Source organism: Aquarana catesbeiana, linkage group LG04, assembly GCF_042186555.1.
Source record: "Aquarana catesbeiana isolate 2022-GZ linkage group LG04, ASM4218655v1, whole genome shotgun sequence".
In the NCBI taxonomy this organism is placed as follows: Eukaryota; Metazoa; Chordata; class Amphibia; order Anura; family Ranidae; genus Aquarana; species Aquarana catesbeiana.
The window spans coordinates 263,684,771-263,707,005 of NC_133327.1; the positions used below are offsets into that span (position 1 = coordinate 263,684,771).

Here is a 22,235-nt window from a genome sequence, read left to right on the forward strand (position 1 = left end):
ATAGACTAGCACATACCAGGCTGTACTGACCACGGATGGATTTGAATCCTATGTGCTGATGTTATATAAAGATGGTGGCATGAACTGGGATCTAACTACATGCTTCCCAAAACCATTGATGGGCTATTGTAGGTAAGGTTTGATTGCTGCTACACCGTGTCTACAAATCATGTAGTTAAATGCTCCTAATTTAAAAATGAGGTCTGCTGAATTTCTAGAAATTAATTAAAGGTACATTATATGAATATTTGTAGTTCATTTATATTTTTAGCTATTATTGCAGTGTCAGGCCTAAATTAATTTATGAAATGGTTACATTTTTAAATGCTTCAAAATGTTGTTGTTGTATTAAATACAGAGATTTGTAAATTAATAACTTGAGGGAACTTTGTACTTGACTTAGTCTCATTCACCATGAATCAGGGCTTTGTTATGTAATTAGCAAATTTGACTTCCAAATAATGCATACAGTAGACTGTATATACCTACAAACTCTACATACAAACAAAAACAGATTAGATTATAAATATTATCAGTTTTACACAGATATCTAAAAAAACTGAACTTGACATTATTGTTCCTTTTATTTTTCTAGTGGCAACGGGGATTCATTTTTCAATAACACCTTTATAAATAGCAAATCAGGTATGAACCATTAATAATCTGTTGGTCTGCAAGTCATGGCCACCATAAAAAAATGTTTTTGGAAGTTTAAGTCTGAACAACTGTGCAATTTAATCTGGTTACATATCATTAACCTCTTACCGACCGGCTCACGCCAATATACGTTGGCAGAAGGGCACGTACAGGCATATTAACGTACCTGTACGTTGCCCTTTAAGAAGTGGCTTGCGGGCGCGCGCGCCCGCCGCAAGCTCCGTGAGTGTCATACTCACGATCGTCTCACGGAGAGGTAGAATGGGGAAATGCCAATGTAAACAAGCATTTCCCCGTTCTGCCTAGTGACACCGACACTGATCACAACTCCCTGTAATCGGGAGCGGTGATCAGTGTCATGTCACACATAGCCCCCCACACACAGTTAGAATCACTCCCTATGACACACTTACCCCTACAGCTCCCCCTAGTGGTTAACCCCTTCACTGACAGTCACATTTACACAGTAATCAATGCATTTTTAATCGCACTAATCGCTGTATAAATGTGAATGGTCCCAAAATAGCTCCAAAAGTGTCCGATCTGTCCGTTATAATGTCGCAGTCATGATAAAAATCGCTGATCGCCGCCATTACTAGTAAAAAAAAAAAAAAATTATTAATAAAAATGCCATAAAACTATCCCCTATTTTGTAGACGCTATAACTTTTGCGCAAACCAATCAAACGCTTATTGAATTTTTTTTTTTTTTTTTTACCAAAAATATGTAGAAGAATACGTATCGGCCTAAACTGAGGGAAAAAAAATGTTTTTTTATATATTTTTTGAGGATATTTATTATAGCAAAAAGTAAAAAATAATGCGTTTTTTTTTTCAAAATTGTCGCTATTTTTTTGTTTATAGCGTAAAAAATAAAAACCGCAGAGGTGATCAAATACCACCAAAAGAAAGTTCTATTTGTGGGGAAAAAAGGATGTCAATTTTGTTTGGGTGCCACATCGTACGACCGCGCAATTGTCAGTTAAAGAAACGCAGTGCCGATTCGCAATAAGTGCTCTGGTCTTTTGCCAGCCAAATGGTCCGGGGCTGAAGTGGTTGATAAAGGCATTTTTTAATTGCCTGCACCAAGAATGGGAGAGAAAGGGACAGCAACACATGCAAATCAGGCTCTATTGCACTGTCCAGTGCTGCCATATAGTATATTTAAGACAAAAAAATTGCGCTAGTCATAAAATTAATACATACAGTGCATAAATGACTTCCAAATAGCAATTAAATCTAAAATTGCATAAATTGGTTTAAAGTTGTGCAGAGAGTGACTTCTTATAATTGAAACATATAAAAGTCCAAAAAATCATTAAAACAGGTATTCCACCACCAAGTAGTCATACGGGGCCTCTTATGACACTCCACACCCAGTGAGCAGGGACGTGTACCAGATGGTAGGGACCACCTATCGCTAGGATGGTCAAACAAGCAGGCAGAACAACCTCTTCAGGGTATATTAAACTGGAAAACCTCTAGGACACTCTGATAATGAGATGGATCCTCTATTGTAGTCACAGTGGGATCTCCGATGGCAAAGGAACTGGATCCTCCCCGCTCACTCCTGCAAGTCTGCTGCGGTTTCTGTTAGTCTCCCTCCTAGACTTGGCTGTTCCAGCAGGGGTTCCGCCTCTTCATACACACTCAGGGAGCGTCAGTGAGTGTGTATGAAGAGGCGGAACCCCTGCTGGAACAGCAATTGAAAGAGGAAGCCGAGTCTAGGAGGGAGACTGACAGAAACCGTAGTAGACTTGCAGGAGTGAGCGAGGAGGATCCAGTTCCTTTGCCATCAGAGATCCCGCTGTGAGTATGACTACAATAGAGGATCCATCTCATTATCAGAGTGTCCTAGAGGTTTTTCGGTTCCATATACCCTGCAGAGGTTGTTCTGCCTGCCTGTTTAACCATCCTAGCGATATGTGGTCCCTACCATCTGATAAGCGTCCCTGCTCACTGGGTGTGGAGTGTCATAAGAGGCCCTGCATGACTACTTGTTGGTGGAATACCTGTTTTAAAGAGGAAGTAAACCCTGATGGGTTTTACTTCCTCTTTTTTCCGCTGCAAAGTAAAAGCATAATGGGCTAGTATGAATCGCATACTAGCCCATTATGTGGCACTTACCTGCAAACAAAGCCTGCACTATCCCAGCTGTTCCCGCTGATAGCCGCATCCATCTTCGACCGTCTACCTTCCGAGGGCCGTGGACTCCGGCTTTGTGACTGGCCGGAGTCACGTGACGTCACTCCTGCGCATGCGCGCAGGAGCCGTCAGTCACGGCACTTGCTAGTGAAGAAACGGCACAGAGGGCCTTTCTTTACAGAGCATGCACCGATGACATCGACGCACTACAAGGTAAATATCTCCTAAACTACGCATGTAGTTATAGGCTTACCTGATTTTAAAATAGAAGCAGAAACAGAAAAAGAAAGTTATGCTGCATAGTTTTTCATTTTATAACATACTCATCACTTTTGAGTTGAAGCTTAGTTAAAGCAGAATGGAAAAAAATGCTAGAAGGCATGTTTTTTTTTTTGGTATGTCTCTTCTTCCCCCCCAAAAACATGCCTGAATTTCCATATTTAGTTCCATACCAAGCATTTTCTACAGGGAACTTGCCTCAGTAAATGTTTATCTGTCCATGGGGAGTTATTTACAAAAGGCAAATCCACTTTGCACTGAAAGTGTACTTGGAAGTGCAGTCGCTCTAAATCTAAGGGGTAGATCTGAAATGAGTGGAAGCTCTGCTGATTTTATCATCCAATCATGTGCAAGCCAAAATGCTGTTTTTTATTTTCCTTGCATGTCCCCCTCGGATCTACAGCGACTTTATTTCCAAGTGCACTTGCAGCGCAAAGTGGATTTTCCTTTAGTAAATAACCCCCATTGCATCAATTATCTACTAATGTTGTATCTATTTGTGATATTTTTATGTATTACATGACTGTTTTTTTTATCCAGTATAAGTGTTCTATCTCTATTTGCAGATTTGCAAGGTCTCAAATTATATTTGCTGAACAGTACACGTCTGGATAACAGCCGTATGAATTGCCTGAAGTGGTACAATGCTGAGCCGTCGCCATCATCATGGAATTCAGGCTTGCTCTCTTGTCCTTGCTTATATAGACAAGGGATCTCTGATTTCCGGTTCAGAACAACAAAAGCAGGTACAGAAAGCATGCCCAATGTAATTTTTAGTACCAAAGTTATAAAATGAAACTGGATGTGATTATTACTTTGGGCAACTATAAACTTTCACTAGAATTATGATTTACATTTGTAAATTGAAATGCAGCATATATACATTTTGGTAAAACATAAAGGAGAAAATGTTTCTGTTCACTTTAACCAACTTTAACCATGGGATTAATATAAGAGCTAATAATGGGACCATTAACTCTTAATAGTTATGATGACACCTGGAAGTATCCCTTTGATGTAATTTTGATTTATTTACTTTTTGCCAAAAAAGCTACTTCACCTTTTGCTTTCATTTCCCATCTTTTCTGTCCATTCTGCATCTATGTCCCTTCTTCTCTACATGCCCATCTCTTTACTTTCTACGTCCCTTCTTATGCCCCTTACACACGGTCAGATTTTCCGACGGAAAATGTGTGATAGGACCTTGTCAGAAATTCTGACCGTGTGTAGGCTCCATCACACATTTTCCATCGGATTTTCCGACACACAAAGTTTGAGAGCTTGCTATAAAATTTTCCGACAACAAAATCCGTTGTCGGAATTTCCGATCATGTGTACACAAATCCGACGCACAAAGTGCCACACATGCTCAGAATAAATAAAGAGATGAAAGCTATTGGCTACTGCCCCGTTTACAGTCCCGACGTACGTGTTTTACGTCACCGCGTTCAGAATGATCGGATTTTCCGACAACTTTGTGTGACAAGACAAGTTTGAGCCAACATCCGTCGGAAAAAAATCCTAGGATTTTGTTGTCGGAATGTCCGATCAATGTTCGACCGTGTGCACGGGGCATTAGTCTCAATTTTTGTTCACCTTTCCACTTAATTTGCCTTCTCATTCCCCATTGTTCTTCCCTTTGCCCTTTCATTGTTGTTCTTTTCTTTCCTCTTTCTTCCTAGTTCTTTCACTTTTCATTCCCCATTCTGCATATTTCTTCTCTTCTCCTTTCTTTCCATTGCTATCCTTTCTCCTTTCTTTTACTCATTGTTCTTCTCTTTGCCCCTTTTTCCTAGTTTTTTCACTTTTAACCACTTGACCACTGGGCACTTAAACCCCCTTCCTAACCAGACCAATTTTCAGCTTTCGGTGCTCTCACATTTTGAATGACAATTACTCAGTCATACAACACTATACCCATATGAAATTTTTGTCCTTTTTTCACAGAAATAGGGCTTTCTTTTGGTGGTATTTAAAGAGGAGTTCCACCCAGGGGGGCCATCAAAAAAAAAAAAAAAATTAAAAGTCAGCAGCTACAAATACTGCAGCTGCTGACTTTTAATTGGACACTTACCTGTCCCTGGGTCCAGCGATGCGGCGCCGGCATTTCAACTGTGGGCGCCAGGCTGTGGCTTCACAGCCTGGCACCCACTGCGCATGCGCGAGTGGCGCTGCGCGCCGTGATTGGCCGCTCAAACACCTGGGACCTGTAATGGGTCCCAGATGATTGACAGGAGGGAGGGAGCAGAGCGGAGCCCTTCCTGTGCCTGGGGGGAAGTGATGTCACCAGCCCAGGCAGAGGAACAGGCAGACTACGAGGGACCACCGAGCAACAGGCATTTAGAGGTAAGTGAAAAAAAAAAAAATATCCAAATGTTTTTTTGTTTTTTTTTTTAGAATTTTTCCAGGTATTTTTGTTTTTTGGGTGGAACCCCACTTTAATCACCGTTGGGTTTTTTTATTTTTTGCGCTATAAAAGAAAAAAGACTGAAAATTTGGTAAAAAAATGCATTTTTATTTGTTTCTGTTATAAAATTTAGCAAATTAGTAATTTTTCTTCGTAAATTTTGGCCAAAATTTATACTGCTACATATCTTTGGTAAAAATAAGTACAACTTGGTGTATATTATTTGGTCTTTGCGAATGTTAGAGAGCCCAAAAGCTATGGTGCCAATCTCTGAAAATTGATCACAGCTGAAGTACTGACGGCCTATCTAATTTCTTGAGACCCTAACATGCCAGAAAAGTACAATTACCCCCCAAATGACCCCTTTTTGGAAAGAAGACATTCCAAGGTATTTGAAAAGATGCATGGTGAGTTTTTTTGAAATTGTCATTTTTTCCCACAATTCTTTGCAAAATCAAGATTTTTTTTTACTTTTTTTTTTTTCACAAAATTGTCATATTAGAAGGTTATTTCTCACACAGCATATGCATACCACAAATTACACCCCAGAACACATTCTGCTATTACTCCCGAGTATGGCAATACCACATGTGTGAGACTTTTACACAGCGTGGCCACATACAGAGGCCCAAAATGCAGGGAGCACCTCCAGGCGTTCTGGAGCACCCAGGCCAATTCTGATATTTCTCTCCTACATGTAAAAATAATCATTTATTTGCTAGAAAATTACATAGAACCCCAAAACATTATATATATATTTTTAAGCAAAGACCCTAGAGAATACAATGGCGGTTGTTGCAACTTTTTATCTCGCACGGTATTTGCGCAGCAATTTTTCGAACGCCTTGTTTTTGGAAAAAAAACAGTTTTGTGCTTTAAAAAAAAACAACATAGTAAAGTTAGCCCAATGTTTTTGCATAATGTGAAAGATAAAGTTATGCTGAGTAAATAGATACATAACATGTCACCCTTCAAAAGTGCACACGCTCGTGGAATAGTGCCAAACTTCGCTACTTAAAAATCTCCATAGTTGACGCTTTAAAATTTTTTACTGGTTACATGTTTTGAGTTACAGAGGAGGTCTAGGGCCAAAATTATTGCTCTCGCTCCAACGTTCGCAGTGATACCTCACATGTGTGGTTTGAACACCGTTTTCATATGTGGGCGGGACTTACGTATGCGTTCGCTTCTGCATGCGAGCACACAGACAGGGGCGCTTTTTTTTTTTTATTGTTCATTTTACTTTATTTATTTTAGTTTGACACTTTTTTCCCAAAAAAACTATTTTTTTGATCACTTTTATTCCTATTACAAGGAATGTAAACATCCCTTGTAATAGGAATATGGCATGACGGGTCCTCTTTACAGTGAGATATGGGGTCAATAAGACCCCACATCTCACCTCTAGGCTGGGAAGCCTGAAATAATAAAAAAAAAAAACGATCCTGGCTTCGATCGTAGCGGAGTCAGTTGAAGCACCGGAGGGTGGCGGGAAGGGGGGGCGTCCCCTCTCGCCTCCCATAAGAACGATCAAGCAGTGGAACAGCCATTATGATCATTCTTATGGTGTAGGGAATCGCTGGCTGAAAAAGCTGATATCTGAATGATGCCTGTAGCTGCAGGCATCATTTAGATATCCCCACACAAAGTCAAGGACGTCATATGACGGCGGGCGGGAACTGGTTAAAAATTGCGGGGTATTGCGGAGTATTGCGGGGTATTGCAGAGTAGTGCAGGGTATTGCAAAGTAGTGCAGGGTATTGCGGGGTATTGCAGACTATTGCGGGGTATTGCAGAGTAGTGCAGGGTATTGCGGGGTATTGCAGAGTAGTGCAGGGTATTGCGGGGTATTGCGGAGTATTGTGGGGTATTGTGGAGTATTGCGGGGTATTGTGGGGTATTGCGGGGTATTGTGGGGTATTGCAGAGTATTGCGGGGTATTGCAGAGTAGTGCAGGGTATTGCGGGGTATTGCAGAGTAGTGTGGGGTATTGCGGGGTATTGCAGTGTATTGCTGGGTATATTGCAGGGTATATTGCAGAGTATTGCTGGGTATATTGCTGGGTATATTGCAGGGTATATTGCAGGGTGTATTGCAGGGTGTATTGCAGGGTGTATTGCAGGGTGTATTGCAGGGTATATTGCAGGGTGTATTGCAGGGTGTATTGCAGGGTGTATTGCTGGGTATATTGCAGGGTATATTGCAGAGTATTGCTGGGTGTATTGCAGGGTGTATTGCAGGGTGTATTGCAGGGTGTATTGCAGGGTGTATTGCAGAGTGTATTGCAGAGTATTGCAGGGATGGCTGAGCATGGAGGGATGGATGGATGTGACTGTATTTGTTACTGAGCACCGCTGTGAGCACTGCACATGCAGCCCACAGCGGTGCTGCCATCCGATCCCTCCCCCTCTCCCCTCGCACTGTACCGATTGGTACACAGAGGGGAGGGAGGAACCGGCGTCATGACATGACGCCGGTTTGTTTACATGTGATCGCTCCGTCATTTGACGGAGCGATCACATGGTAAACAGCTGCAATTAGCGGCCGTTTACCGTGATCCGTGATGGTCACGGAAGTTCTCGGGTGCGCGCCCCAGGGGGCTCGCGAGAGCAGGATTCTGACCGCGCTGTAGCCGTCTTTTGGCTATGGCCCGGTAGGCAAGTGGTTAATTTACCATTCTCCATCTTTCTTCTCTTTCCCTTTTCTTTCCTTTGCTGTTCCTTAAAGATTCCTTTTTTCTTCTCTTTTCTTTCAATTAATTTTCCTTTCAATTCCCCACCTCATTTTTTTATATTTCTTTCCCTTTGCTTTTAATTCTCCATTATTCTATTACAAGTTTAAAGAGTTAAGAATGTACAAATCATGCATAAAATATAATTAAAACTAAGATTGTGTTGTTACATTATAAGCACTGGCCCATTTTGGCCTTTTTCAATAAAAGACCAACGTTTTAATTCCTAAAAACTGTAACCTATAGCAACCAACCAAAATTGCCTTACTAAAGTCAGACTAGTTGCTGATGTCAATTCTATGCATTAAGATAAAAAGCCTTCTGTGTTTAGCAGCCTCCCCAGCACCCCCTAATACTTACCTGAGCCCCATCTCTGTCAAGCGATGTCCACGAGTCCCTCGGCCATCCCTGACTCTCCCTCCTGAATAGCTGAGACACAGCAGCAGTGCCATTGGCTCCTGCAGCTGTCAATCAAAGTCAGTTAGCCAATCAGGAGATAGAGGGGGTGGGACCAAATGGCAGCTCTGTGTCTGAATGGACACACGGAGCTGCAGCTCAGCTCGGGTGCCCCCATAGTAAGCTGCTTGCTGTGGGGGCACTAGATAGGAGGGAGGGGCCAGGAGCAACGGAGAGGGACCCGAGAAGAGGAGGATCTGAGCTGATCTGTGCAAAACCAAGGTAAGTATAACTTGTTTGTTATTTTCTTTTATACATAAAAAAGAGGCTTTACAATCACTATAAAAATTAGCACTATGCTCCTTGTACTCTTTACTGAATGGAAGAAGTTTGTCTCTTTATGTAAAAAGGGATTTTTAGCTGCAGAATTGTAATTTAGGCACTATGACTAATTTTGAGAATTTCTAATGTTGTTATCTTGTATTTGGGACTTATAGGTGGGAGCAGCACAATCAGCTTGCTCCGCAGCACATCTCTCAGTCGGTTTAAAGCTGGTATAAGGTGTGTGTACTACCGGAAGAATCAGTTCCTAGAAGGGTTCCAAGAAAGGGCTTGGATCTCTGCATCTTCTAAGTCTGGTAAGTGAAAATACTGGGGTTCATTTACTAAAGTTAAAGCAAAAGTTTTCTAAGCAAAGCGAAGATGTAATTCCTTCAGTCATTTAAATATATGCAAGGAGAAATCCTTTTTTTAATTCTGAAAGACATGAGTGGATATGCAAACTCAACAAAGTTTACCTTTTTTTCAGTAAGGTAATGAAACACTCCTTTAGTATCTCAATTTCATAGACTCTAGAGTCTATGCTAAAGAAAGAAACAGTGACATATTTACAGATCGATAAAGGAAATACTCATGTTTTTTACTGAATACTCTTTTTGAGGTATTACTTTAAAGTGTAACTCTAGGCAATACTTTTTGGTAAAAAAGAAAAATAAGTGCGCTTGCAATATAATAGTTATCCTATATTAATGAATCGTAAGTGAAGAAGTATATTTAAATCAAAAGGTGGTGGTGAAAGGTTATAAAATGTTTGAAACATAAATAAAAGTCCATTCATAAATAAAAGTTCAGTGAAAGAAAAACAGGTGATTCCAATAGATGGAATATTTGACTCACCTGTTTTTCTTTCACTGAACTTTTATTTATGAATGGACTTTTATTTATGTTTCAAGTATTTTATGAACGTTCACCACCACCTTTTGATTTAAATATACTTCTTTACTTACGATTCGTTAATATAGGATAACTATTATATTGCAAGAGCACTTATTTTTCTTTTTCATGTTTACTATACCGATATTTGTGTTTTTTGTTGCAGCTGCATTTTTCACTTATTATTTTGTGCTCATAGCGCGGTATTTTTTCTTTTATTTGTCTAGTTGTTAAGACTTTTTGGTAGATTTGGGAAGGGTTAGAACGTCTATCGGGTTTTTTTTTGCTCTTTCCCCTTCATGGATATTTCTCTTTACATTATCACCAAAACAGAAAGTAAAAGATTATCTCTTCTCTGGGGACAAAGCTACAATAAAAACATTTTTATTAGAATACATTTGTTTTCACTTTCTGTTCTACTGACAATAGTATCAGCTGGACAAGAAACGTGAGCAAATCTCCACAATGAGGTCTAAGACAGCAATAAAAACCCCAATGGAGGGTCCAACCCCACCTTGCTCTATCACAATTACAAGAAAAAAAATGTCTGGAGCTACACATCAAGATTTACAGTGCAGTACACACAGCTCAGTAACCCTCTCTGCTGAACAAATGTTTTGGGAAAGTGAACTATACTTACCTTATTCCTGACTTCTGCATGTAGAGTCTAGATGAAGGTGCTGCCATGCTTCTTGTGAGATCATAGGAATGCTGAGTAATCTTACATTTTGCAATCTTGCTTTTGCACCATACTGGAGCCTTTTCTTGCTAAGTGTGGATTACTCAGCATTTTCAGGTATCTTACAGGTAGGAGTATGAGGGTACCCCCTGCAGTGCAGAAGCTGGGTGTATATTTACTTTTCCCCCCACAGTTTTTCTTTTTTTACTTTATTGCAGTAATTTCTTATGAAGGAGGAACCACAAGGTATTAAATGGACCTTGTTTGTTAGTGCAAGGTCCGCTTTCATTCAATGTCCATTTTATGAACATGTCTATTGGATGAACTATAATTATCAGTTTAGCAGACTAGTATATGTAATAGGCAATTATGGGTGACAAGGTATACATGTGCCATGAGCTAATTAACCAATAAAGGCATATGTTAGTTAATTTATATTTCAATGGGCAGAATATCAACCTATTCAATTTCCAATTTGCCGTCTAGTTGCTGCTTAATTTTACCTATAAATCCACAAGACTAGCCTAAATTATTGACACGCAGCTATTTTATCCAACCTTTATTTTTGGTTGAATAGTATAGATAAAATATCCACAATTTTCCCTCCATCCATTAGAAATACCTGAGTATCAATAATTTAGTCTAATTTTGTAGATCTTTAGTTGTACATATAGCTCTGCAAACTGAGATGCAAGTGCAAAATGTTTTGCAATAATACAAAAAAAATTAAATGAGAAATTTAGCACATTTTGACATCTAATCATCATGGTGCTGGTCACATTCACATACATATGTTTAAAAAGTTTAAAGATTCTAAAGTCCTTGAAAAGTCAGTTTTCATGTTTAGCACACTTTTTTTCCTTAGACCCTGAACTGGATGCTTTTGAGACGTGCTGCAATGGAGTGGATGATCCCCAGTTTTGCTCTATGTACATGGAGAAGAGATTCCCAATCAGCTGCCGTAATTACAGGCCTTTAGTCCCTGGTAAACTATTTACTATTCCTTGTTTCTATAATCAATAAATAACTAATATAAATCTACACTATAGTAAAGACTTGCCTTATTTTTTTCAAAAGAAAAATTTTCTTAGAAGTACACACTCACGCTAGCTATTTTACCTTTTACAGGATGGATGTTTGGAGATCCTCATATCACAACCCTGGATGGTCTCAGCTACACGTTCAATGGACTTGGAGATTTCACACTTGTTAATGCATCAGCTGAAAATATGACCTTCATTCTACAAGGACGTACAGTGCAGACTGGCACTGCACAGGCTACCAACTTCGCAGCATTTGCTGCACAATACACCTCCAGTAATGGCAGTGTTACAGTAAGTTTCATTCAAATGAAAATTGTCACATTTCAGCTTAAATAAATAATAGATATGTCTTAGTGATGCCCGAAAGCAGCAAATCAAGAACAACAAAAATACTAATAATACTGTGCTAAAAGTGTATACTTTGTTAAAATATAGGAACTTTTTCAACAACAACAAAAAAATGAATTATATATATTAAGTTCCTATTTGCACTCTGAACTGAATGAAGCTAAAAGAGCATATGCATTAGTGCTGATTTACTAAAAGAGTTGAGAATTTTTATGTAAATATTCACTTGCATGTTTACACAATTTTATTGTAGGAAGATTCTCAGCTCCTTTAGTGAATCAGCCTCTAAATGAATTTAATTTTTATTTATTTTAGTATGTGTGTGTGTGTGTGTGTGTAGCGGTACCCCCATAGGGGCTGCTGAGTATTGTGGTCCGTCTCTTACCCTGCACAACTAGGCACACAGTTCACTTCCATTCACAGTCAGAAAACCAGGCCTTGAACTTTGTTTTTTTTATATTAATTGAAAGGATTTGAACTTGGATGGATTAAGGGAAGTATGGGATGCCCACTTGATTGAAGTAAAATAGCTTGGGACACAACTATATACACCCTTGTTTATACATCTCCTCACTTCAGCTCCATCACATACTTACTCGCAGAGTATCTCTCCTTACTCCTCCAGCACATTGAAGGGGTTTTAAGGGTACTCCAGGTACATGACAGACCAGGCAAGGATTAATACTGTAGACCACCGAAAGACCCCCCCCCCTGGTACCGTGAGGCACTTTAATGAACACAAGATACACGGAATAAGCTCAAAGAATATGCCTACTTTATTGGGCGTGTACACAGCTTATGTTTGGTTCAGTTTTACCAATTACAATAGGGGAGGGGGGAGTGGTTAGTAAAGGGATACAGTAATATCATTAATATCATGAATATAATTAAACAAGTCAGCGATATATGGCTTATACAAGTCAGTGACCCTCTAAGATATGTCATCATGAGTTAACACGGGTCAACAGGCCATCTGGTTATGAATCATAAGTCATGCATCCTGTCCCAGACAAACCAACCCACAATGACATATATATAGTACAGTGCTTATGCCAGCATCTTTCCAAACAGTATTTGATAGTTGCAGATTTAAGCCATTTTGTATACTAAAATGGCCGAGCACGTTTTGGGCATATTACTACACACATCACTTGATCAGCTCTCAGGACCAGCTAACACTGATTGCAGGCCTGGGTCAGCCAGAACTTAGCAAATGCCCTTTGCAGGCAGGGACCGCAGGCCCCTATGGTGTAGCCAAAAAGGTAGGTAGTCCTAGCTGTCCACATGGCTACTGAGCCCAGTACCACACCTTCAGGCCCTGCCAGCCCTCTGGGCTGCAGCTGCCTCTCTCTCCACTGCCTGTGACACCCCAGTCCACTCCTCTGTCTCTGCCCCCATCTCAGACTGCACTTTCCCAAGCATGCCTCCCAGATCTCCCGACTGTGTGACACTCACCAGCCCTCTTGGCTGAGACTTGTAGTTCTTCCCTGGAGACTTTACCCGGCAGTACTCTCCTGCTGTCCTCTCCGTGCTCCCATGCCACCTGTCCAGGACACCTCTGTGTGTCTTTAGAGGGTCCTGTCCGCACCCGAGCCCAGGCCCAAGGTCACCCCCAAGACTGAGGAGCTCCCTCAGAGGCCACGACAGCCTAGTACTCCATCTCCAGCTTCCACCCGAACTACTCTTCCCCCAGCTGGGCTGACCCCAAGCACTTAAGGAGGCCTTCCCCCTGCCAATCCAAGCTGGGGACCGGTCAGGGCTTCTCAGAACACCCCAGGCAGCTCCACCTCTCCTCTCCTCCTTCCTTTCCAGAAGACACCAGAACATTCTGGAAATAAGTGGGAGGTGTTGGTGATGCTGCCTGTGAGTCACCAGCTCTGCTCTGAGCTACTCCCAACCCAGATCAAAACACATCCAGCCAAGCCTGGAAATTTACCTACTCTGTCAAAAATCCTAGCCATGCTACTTATAGTACACTAGAGGGTACTTCATGTGTTTTAGTAATTGCTTCCTTATTGTGAAAAAAAATTACTGTGTTGCCCTTTGGACTTCATGCATTGAAAAATATATATGCATGTTTTGTGCATCTGTACTGAATACATTCAAGTGGTTAAAGAGACTGTCAGGAGAACAAAACAATTGCAAGCATTTAGAGATGTGTGCACATTCTTGCAGCAACTTTGAAAACCTTCTAATTATGGCCAAATACTGGTGTGTTCTGACAGTCCAAACTGAAACACTTTTTGGTACTGAAAATGAATGCTGGGAGGAGGGACTCATACGAGAACCCTCAATAATTAGACAATAGATGTCCGGTACCTCATCCTGAAAGATAATTGCACAAAAAAAAAAAAACTAACTACTAGATTGAAAGGACTAGAACGGTACCAATGTAGTAAAAAAGTATCAAAGATATTTATTTGTACAGGTTAAAAATGAAAGAAAACAAGAAAATATACACATATACCACAGAAATAAACATAAGAACAGTGTAGATGCTCATCAATCCTACTGCAGTAGGAGATGAGGGACTTGCTTGAACTTCAACGCAGTTGCATTTCACGTGACATAGCCCGCTTCTTCAGGAAAAATATTTCACAGTCAAAACACTAGAATAAGAAATATGAATATCAATTCCAATCTCAATATATCAGTAGGTATGATGGCACAATACTGTATTGCCACATACCTCAAAGATGTATACAAAAACAAATAAATGGAGTCATGATTTATGATCTTCAAATAGTCAACTGCCACCACCTTCTGGTCACCTGGATTAGTCCACATATAGCTCTTTAAGGACACCAAGTTTCTAAAAGCGTTTGTTGTAAAAAATCTGAAAAGGTATATCATATGGAGAAGAAAAATGAGGGGAATAACTGCGCTACAGTGAAATACATAAACAATAACAATTATAGCCACGATTCATCTATGTAACACAAACACAGTGAAATTAAATAAGAAAAAAAAAGGGGGGGTTGAATCGCGCTAAAACAGATTGGTGATTATACACATCATCACCAAACCAAGTATTTAGAACTAAGTGAAGAGTTCCCCTTTAGTGTATACATAATATACAAAACACATGTCAAATGAATAATCAATCCAAAAATAAAATGTTCAAAGTGATAATAAAAAGTCCATGTATGAAAAATAAATCACCCAAGTGATATGAAAGTATCTTAAAAAAGTTCCAAAAAACATAAACTCTTGCCGTAAGAAAAAAGCGTGCTTGCTCCACCACCGTGAAATTAGACTGGCCGCTTACCAGAAACTCATGATCCCCCGTTACAGGGGCCCCTAGATGATGTGACTCTATCACGAAACGCTGCGTAGGGCAGAGCGACGTGTTCTCGTCACCTCCCATTGCTGCTGTTGTTTCCAGTAGGACGGGCTGTCTGTGAGCTTCCGGCCGGCGCTCCAGACTACACTACATGCCTACTATTGTCTACTAACATGTGAGTTTAACTTTTTACTTATCCAATAAAGTCAATGATTTTACACTATATGGAGCCTTTTTTCCCTTCTATGACCGTATCTGCAATGCTGTGGGCTGATGTCTGAGTACCTGTCAGTGTGAACATCTTTAGCCTGACCCTGCAGTCTTTGATGTCCCATCTCGGTATAAGGTCTCTGATCCATTGGTCGTGGTTCGAAGCAGTATTAACAAACAGCTTTCTCTGATCCTCTGTAACGGGGGATCATGAGTTTCTGGTAAGCGGCCAGTCTGATTTCACGGTGGTGGAGCAAGCACACTTTTTTCTTACAGCAAGAATTTATGTTTTTTGGAACTTTTTTAAGATACTTTCATATCACTTGGGTGATTTATTTTTTATACATGGACTTTTTATTATCACTTTGAACATTTTATTTTTGGATTGATTATTCATTTGACATGTGTTTTGTATATTATGTATACACTAAAGGGGAACTCTTCACTTAGTTCTAAATATTTGGTTTGGTGATGATGTGTATGATCACCAATCTGTTTTAGCGCGATTCAACCCCCCTTTTTTTCTTATATCATATGGAGATCATGGTAATCAATATGAAACAAACCCATGCAGACACATCTAACAATGTGTGAAATAGGGCAAAAGAATAGTTTAATGTTGGTGCCCTGTAGAATACAAACTACACCCCTACTCCCCAGTTTAGAAAAACATATCTACTCAGGTTATTTATACTGCCTGTAATTACTGGAATTATTAGAGTAAATACCCACCCTCTTTAGCATCCCTTCCCTTCACATACATAATAAAAGGTATACCAAACTGGGATTATATGTAAATGTCACCCAAATCAAACACTCACCCGGAACTCCTGATATTAGGTACACTAGCCACAAGTAAGCTGGAGTGTCTGATTGTCCCCTATGTCAGCATCAAAGGACTCCTCACCTCCCTAACAACATAAGGGAGTCTATGTAGGATGAGGGAGCGGATCCCATTTCATGGCATGTATAGCCACCAATTAATGTTTACAGGTGGGCAGATTAAGCAGTTGGCGCCATTGCGCCAAAGAGGACACACCACATCACGGTCCCAGTGTCACACCCCTTCCATCATAACAACCGCTGAAAAGGCACAACATCGCACACGCCCCCGCCAGCCAATCACCAGCTCAAGGGGGCAGGAAGACAGTGAGAGTCCCACCCACCTACCAAGGAAGACGAACAACGCCATCCGCCAATAGAATGTGGAGATCCACTACACAGGAACCATAGGGCAAAAAGGTGAAAAAACAGTCATAGAAGTATGTTATATCTAAAATTTTATATAATTTCTCTGCTATTTTTTACAGGTAGAGTGGTATCTTGAAAGTGATGGCAGTATAACTACCCGTATAAATGGTCAAAATGTGTCATTCACTTCCTCAGAAGGTAGGTACATAAATATCCCTTGGTACAGTGGAAATAAAAAAGGTGACAGTTCATTATACGGTCCATAAAGCTTACATGAGGACTATAGACAATTATCATGCCATTATGATTTCAGAGGTTAGTCAGATTTGTAAAAAAAAAAACTTTAGAAGGTAAAATAGTTCAAAAACAGTAAGCAATATATGAAGTTGTTTTACCTACCGAAAGATTTATAGTGCTGTAACCCATACACACTTGCCTCACTGCATAGTCAGGCAAATGTTTTTTCTACTTTTTGGTTCATTTTTACACCAAGCAAATATTTTTTTTCCTATGTCACCTGCCTGGTTGTACCTGGGTAAATAGAGATACCAGTTTGTGAGAAAACTTCATACTTTTTAATGATGTCATTATATCACATGGTCATGGTCATGTTTAAAAAAAAAATCCTATTTAAGCACTAAAAGCCTTCTTTTGTTACGATGTAGTATTTTATCTTACAAAAGATTATTTACCCTCAACATAAGACGCCAAACAGATCTTCTAGTTCCTGCGAGTCAGAAGATGGATGTATTCTGAGAAGTAATAACCCAACCAATAGTTTACCATGCATGCAGCAAATCTGACTGTCGATACACAAAAGTTTTAGTAAATTATAAAAAAAAACCTCTCATTGTATAACTGAGAAAATAATGTGTGCAGCCACACATAATACCATCAATATTTAATGACTTTAGTGACTTGACCCTGTTGTTCATTTGAAAATGTATATTTGTGCTATGTAAATGTAACAATCTGTGTATGTTTTTCTGATTTGTAGACATGGATGCTGAGATTAATGACACCAACCCAACCGTCTTTTTACTTAAAAATGACTCCATCACTGCAACCTTTGAAGGGATTCTGTCTGTGTCAGTGTCTCAGTATTCTGGGATGTTTAGTGCTGTGTCCAATCTTCCAAATGAGTTTCTTGGTAAAACTAAAGGATTGCTAGGTATGTATTTGTCTTATACAGAGAGTGCTGACAATGCTATGGACCCAGCACTCTCAGGTTCCCATTATTTCCAACTTTAGAAATGTCTTGTGCATTATTAATTCTTGTTTACTAACACAATATTTTTATAGGTACCTGGAATAATAACCAGAGTGATGATTTCATGAGACCAGATGGCACAACCATCCCCTCAGACAGTTCGGAACAAGCTATATATAATTATGGATTGCTATGTGAGTGCTTTGTTTCACATTATCTCATAACATGAGAAGCTTGGCTTTACAAATGCCTGGAGGCATTTAGACATCAAGAACCTTATTATATACACATTTTGGTCATTTTTTTCATTGTATTTCTTTCTTAAAGGAAAAGGTATTTAGTTATATATGGTTGTGTTCATAAGTTTGTATACCCTGCCAGAATTTATGATTTCTTGGCCATTTTTCAGAGAATATGATTGATAGCACAAAAACTTTTCTTTCACTCATGGTTAGTGTTTGGCTGAAGCCATTTATTCTCAATCAACTGTGTTTACTCTTTTTAAATCATAATGAAAACAGAAACTACCCAAATGACCCTGATCAAAAGTTTACATACCCCAGTTCTTAATACCGTGTATTGCCCCCTTTAACATCAATGACAGCTTGAAGTCTTTTGTGGTATATGTGGTCGAGTCTCTTTATCTTCTCAGATCGTAAAGCTACCCATTCCTCTTGGCAAAAAGCCTCCAGTTCCTGTAAATTCTTGGGCTGTCTTGCATTAACTGCACGTTTGAGATCTCCCCAGAGTGGCTCAATGATATTGAGGTCAGGAGACTGAGATGGCCACTCCAGAACCTTCACTTTATTCTGTTGTAACCCAGTGGTGGCTGGTGAAGTTTTAGAATGAGGGGGCGCCAGACCCGCCCCTCCTTTTTGACCCCTCCCACTTATAAGCCCCACCTCTTATAGCATCCACCCACTCCGTTCCCTGTATTCGACTTGCTTCCACCCATAGTGTCAGGAGTATACAGCTCAAGACAGCTCATCACAGGACAGAGTATACAGCCCAGAATCGCAGCAGAGTATACAGCCCAGAATTGCAGCAGAGTATACAGCCCAGAATTGCAGCAGAGTATACAGCCCAGAATCGCAGCAGAGTATACAGGCAAGAATCGCAGCAGAGTATACAGCCCAGAATCACACAGTATAGCATATTGCATTGCTCACAAAACCTGGTATATAGCATTTCTCACAAAGCCTGGTATATAGCATTTTTCACAAAGCCTGGTATATAACATGTCTCACAAAGCCTGGTATATAGCATGTCTCACAAAGCCTGGTATATAGCATTTCTCACAAAGCCTGGTATATATAATTTCTCACAAAGCCTGGTATATAACATTTCTCAAAAAAACTGGTATATAGCATTTCTCACAAAGCCTGGTATATAGCATTTCATTACATTGCTCTGTATAATGGCATATCTGCAGAACATTGCTCTGTATAATGGCATGTCTGCAGAACATTGCTCTGTATAAGAGCATGTCTACAGAACATTGCTCCATATAATAGCATGTCTGCAGAACATTGCTCCGTATAATGGCATGTCTGCAGAACATTGCTCTGTATAAGCCCATGTCTGCAGAACATTTCTTCGTGTAATGGCATGTCTGCAGAACATTGCTCCCTATAATAGCATATCTGCAGAACATTAATCTGTATAATGGCATTTTTGCAGGTCATCGCTCAGTATAATGGCATAGCTAAAGAACATTGCTCTGTATAGTGGCATATCTGCAGAAAATTGCCCTCTGTAGTGGCATATCTGCAGAACATTCATTGCAATGTGAACAAACTCATTATGAGATACTGTATTCTGCAGAGTATCTCACCAGCCAGGCAGCTAAGGTATAACTCTGCAGCACATTGCTCCATATAATGGATATCTGCAGAACATTGCCCTTTATACTGGCAAGTCTACAGAACATTGCACTTGCTGGCCCTGGCTCCCTATACTCTGCTAGCTTCCAGCCCTGGGAACATACTACCTCTCATGCTCCCTAGGCACCTACTACCAGTCCCCTGGGCACCTACCACCCCTCATGCCCCCTAGGCTCTCACCTGTCTCCGGGTGACTGACTGTTTTTGTGTGTCCAGCAGCAGTCACCACCACTGAAGCCACGGGAGCCGTCAGGGGAAGGTCACAGGTGTTGCCGTTCGGATAGTGTACACTGCTGGCGGGACTCTGGAGAGCAGAGAGAGTGGAGCTCCAACGCAGGGAGGGGGTGCTGCTGGTGCTGGCGCTGGTGGGGGGGGCTGGAGGTAACTGGCTAGAGCATATGCCGCAGCCCGGGTTTCAGGAGAGCAGATGGCCAGCACTTGCCTTCAATGGCGCCGCTCTCAGATTCCGAGTCGAGAAACCGGAAGTGATGTATATAGCACCGCCCACACCCACTCTCCTCTCTTCCAGTGTCCTGTCCCCCACAGTGACATAAATAGTACTACCCACTGTCCTACTGTCCATACTGACCAATCAAAGTAGAGTGGGAGTGTGTGCGGGCACACAGCTTGCGCCCTGCACACGCCCTAAACACGGGCAAATCAGCTTCCCAGCCGGCAATCACCTAAATGCCAGCTGGGAAGCTTCCCATAGACTGCCGCATGTCCGGTGCCCGGTCACTCTTATGCCTCGTACACATGCCCCCGTTCGATGGGACCTTGTTGTCGGAAATTCCGACTGTGTGTAGGCTCCATCACACATTTTCCATAGGAATTTCCGTCACACAAAATTTGAGATCTGGATCTCAAATTTTCTGACAACAAAATCCGTTGTCGGAAATTCCGATCGTGTGTACACAATTCCGATGCACAAAGTTCCACGCATGCTCGGAATCAAGCAGAAGACCCGCACTGGCTATTGAACTTCATTTTTTTCAGCTCATCGTACATGTTGTACGTCACAGCGTTCTTGACGTTCGGAATTTACGACCAACTTTGTGTGACCGTGTGTATGCAAGACAAGTTTGAACCAACATCCGTCGGAAAAAAAGCATGGATTTTGTTGTCAGAATGTGCGATCGTGTGTACTGGGCATAAAAGTGACATTTTTTTTCAGCTTGGGGAGGCGGCGCCCGAGCGCCTCCTATGGATGGGCCGCCACAGCTGTAACCAATGACAGGTCAACTTGGCCTTGTGTTTTGGATCATTGTCATGTTGGAATGTCCAAGTACGTCCCATGTGCAGCTTCCTGCCATCAATTTTGACCAAATTTCCAATGCCTTTATAGCTCACACATCCCCAAAACATCAACGATGTGTTTCACAGTAGGAATGGTGTACCTTTCATCATAGGTCTTGTTGACTCCTCTGCAAATGAAGCATTTATGATTGTGGCCAAAAAGCTCAATTTTGGTCTCATCAATCCAAATGACTGTGCCAGAAGGTTTGAGGCTTGTCTCTGTGCTGTTTGGCATATTGTAAGCGGGATACTTTGTGGCATTTGCGTAGTAATAGCTTTCTTCTGGTGACTCAACCATGCAGCCCATCTTTCTTCAAGTGCCTCCTTATTGTGCATCTTGAAACAGCCACACCACATGTTTTCAGTGAGTCCTGTATTTCACCTTTTATTTGTTGGTTTTTCTTTGCATCCCGAACAATTTTCCTGGCAGTTGTGGCTAAAATTTTAGTTGGTCTACCTGACCGTGGTTTGGTTTCAACAGAACCCCTCATTTTCCACTTCTTGATTAGAGTTTAAACACTGCTGATTGGCATTCTCGAGTCTTTGGATATCTTTTTATATCCCTTTCCTGTTTTATACAGTTCAACTACCTTTTCCCGCAGATATTTTGACACTTCTTTTGCTTTCCCCAAGACTCAGAATCCAGAAACGTCAGTGCAGCACTGGATAAAAGATGCAAGGGTCTGTCTGGAGTCCATAAACTCATTGACCTTTTATACACACACACTAATTACAAGCAAACAGATCATAGGTGAGGATGGTTACCTTTAATAGCCATTCAAATCCCCTTATGTCAACTTGTGTGCATCAGGCCAAAATCACCAGGGTATGTAAACTTTTGATCAGGGTAATTTGGGTAGTTTCTGTTGCCATTATGATTTAAAAAGAGTAAACACAGTTGATTGATAATAAATGGCTTCAGCCAAACACTAACCATGAGTGAAAGAAAAGTTTTTGTGTTATCATTCATATTCTCTGAAAAATGGGCAAGAAATCATAAATTCTGCCAGGGTATGTAAACTTATGAGCACAACTGTATATACTGTGTATATTATCTCTCTCTCTCTCTCTCTCTCTCTCTCTCTCTCTCTCTCTCTCTCTCTCTCTCTCTCTATATATATATATATATATATATATATATATATATACTATATAAGTTAACATATATATATATATATATATATATATATATATATATATATATATATATATATATATATATGTTAACTTATATAGTTTTGCACATTAGCTACTACAGAAAACAAA

The 22,235-nt window shown here is 40.5% G+C and overlaps 1 protein-coding gene across 1 annotated transcript in view; it reads left to right on the forward strand.

The window, feature by feature from the left end:
- The window catches only part of MUC4 (mucin 4, cell surface associated), a 245,720-nt gene that overhangs the window by 101,931 nt on the left and 121,554 nt on the right, over positions 1 to 22,235 (forward strand). The window contains exons 38-46 of the mRNA XM_073626452.1: positions 5 to 132; positions 596 to 645; positions 3,647 to 3,826; positions 9,112 to 9,252; positions 11,371 to 11,490; positions 11,634 to 11,839; positions 16,700 to 16,778; positions 17,578 to 17,751; positions 17,883 to 17,984. Coding sequence (XP_073482553.1) covers positions 5 to 132; positions 596 to 645; positions 3,647 to 3,826; positions 9,112 to 9,252; positions 11,371 to 11,490; positions 11,634 to 11,839; positions 16,700 to 16,778; positions 17,578 to 17,751; positions 17,883 to 17,984 — 1,180 coding nt within the window. The remainder of the gene's footprint in view (positions 1 to 4; positions 133 to 595; positions 646 to 3,646; positions 3,827 to 9,111; positions 9,253 to 11,370; positions 11,491 to 11,633; positions 11,840 to 16,699; positions 16,779 to 17,577; positions 17,752 to 17,882; positions 17,985 to 22,235) is intronic.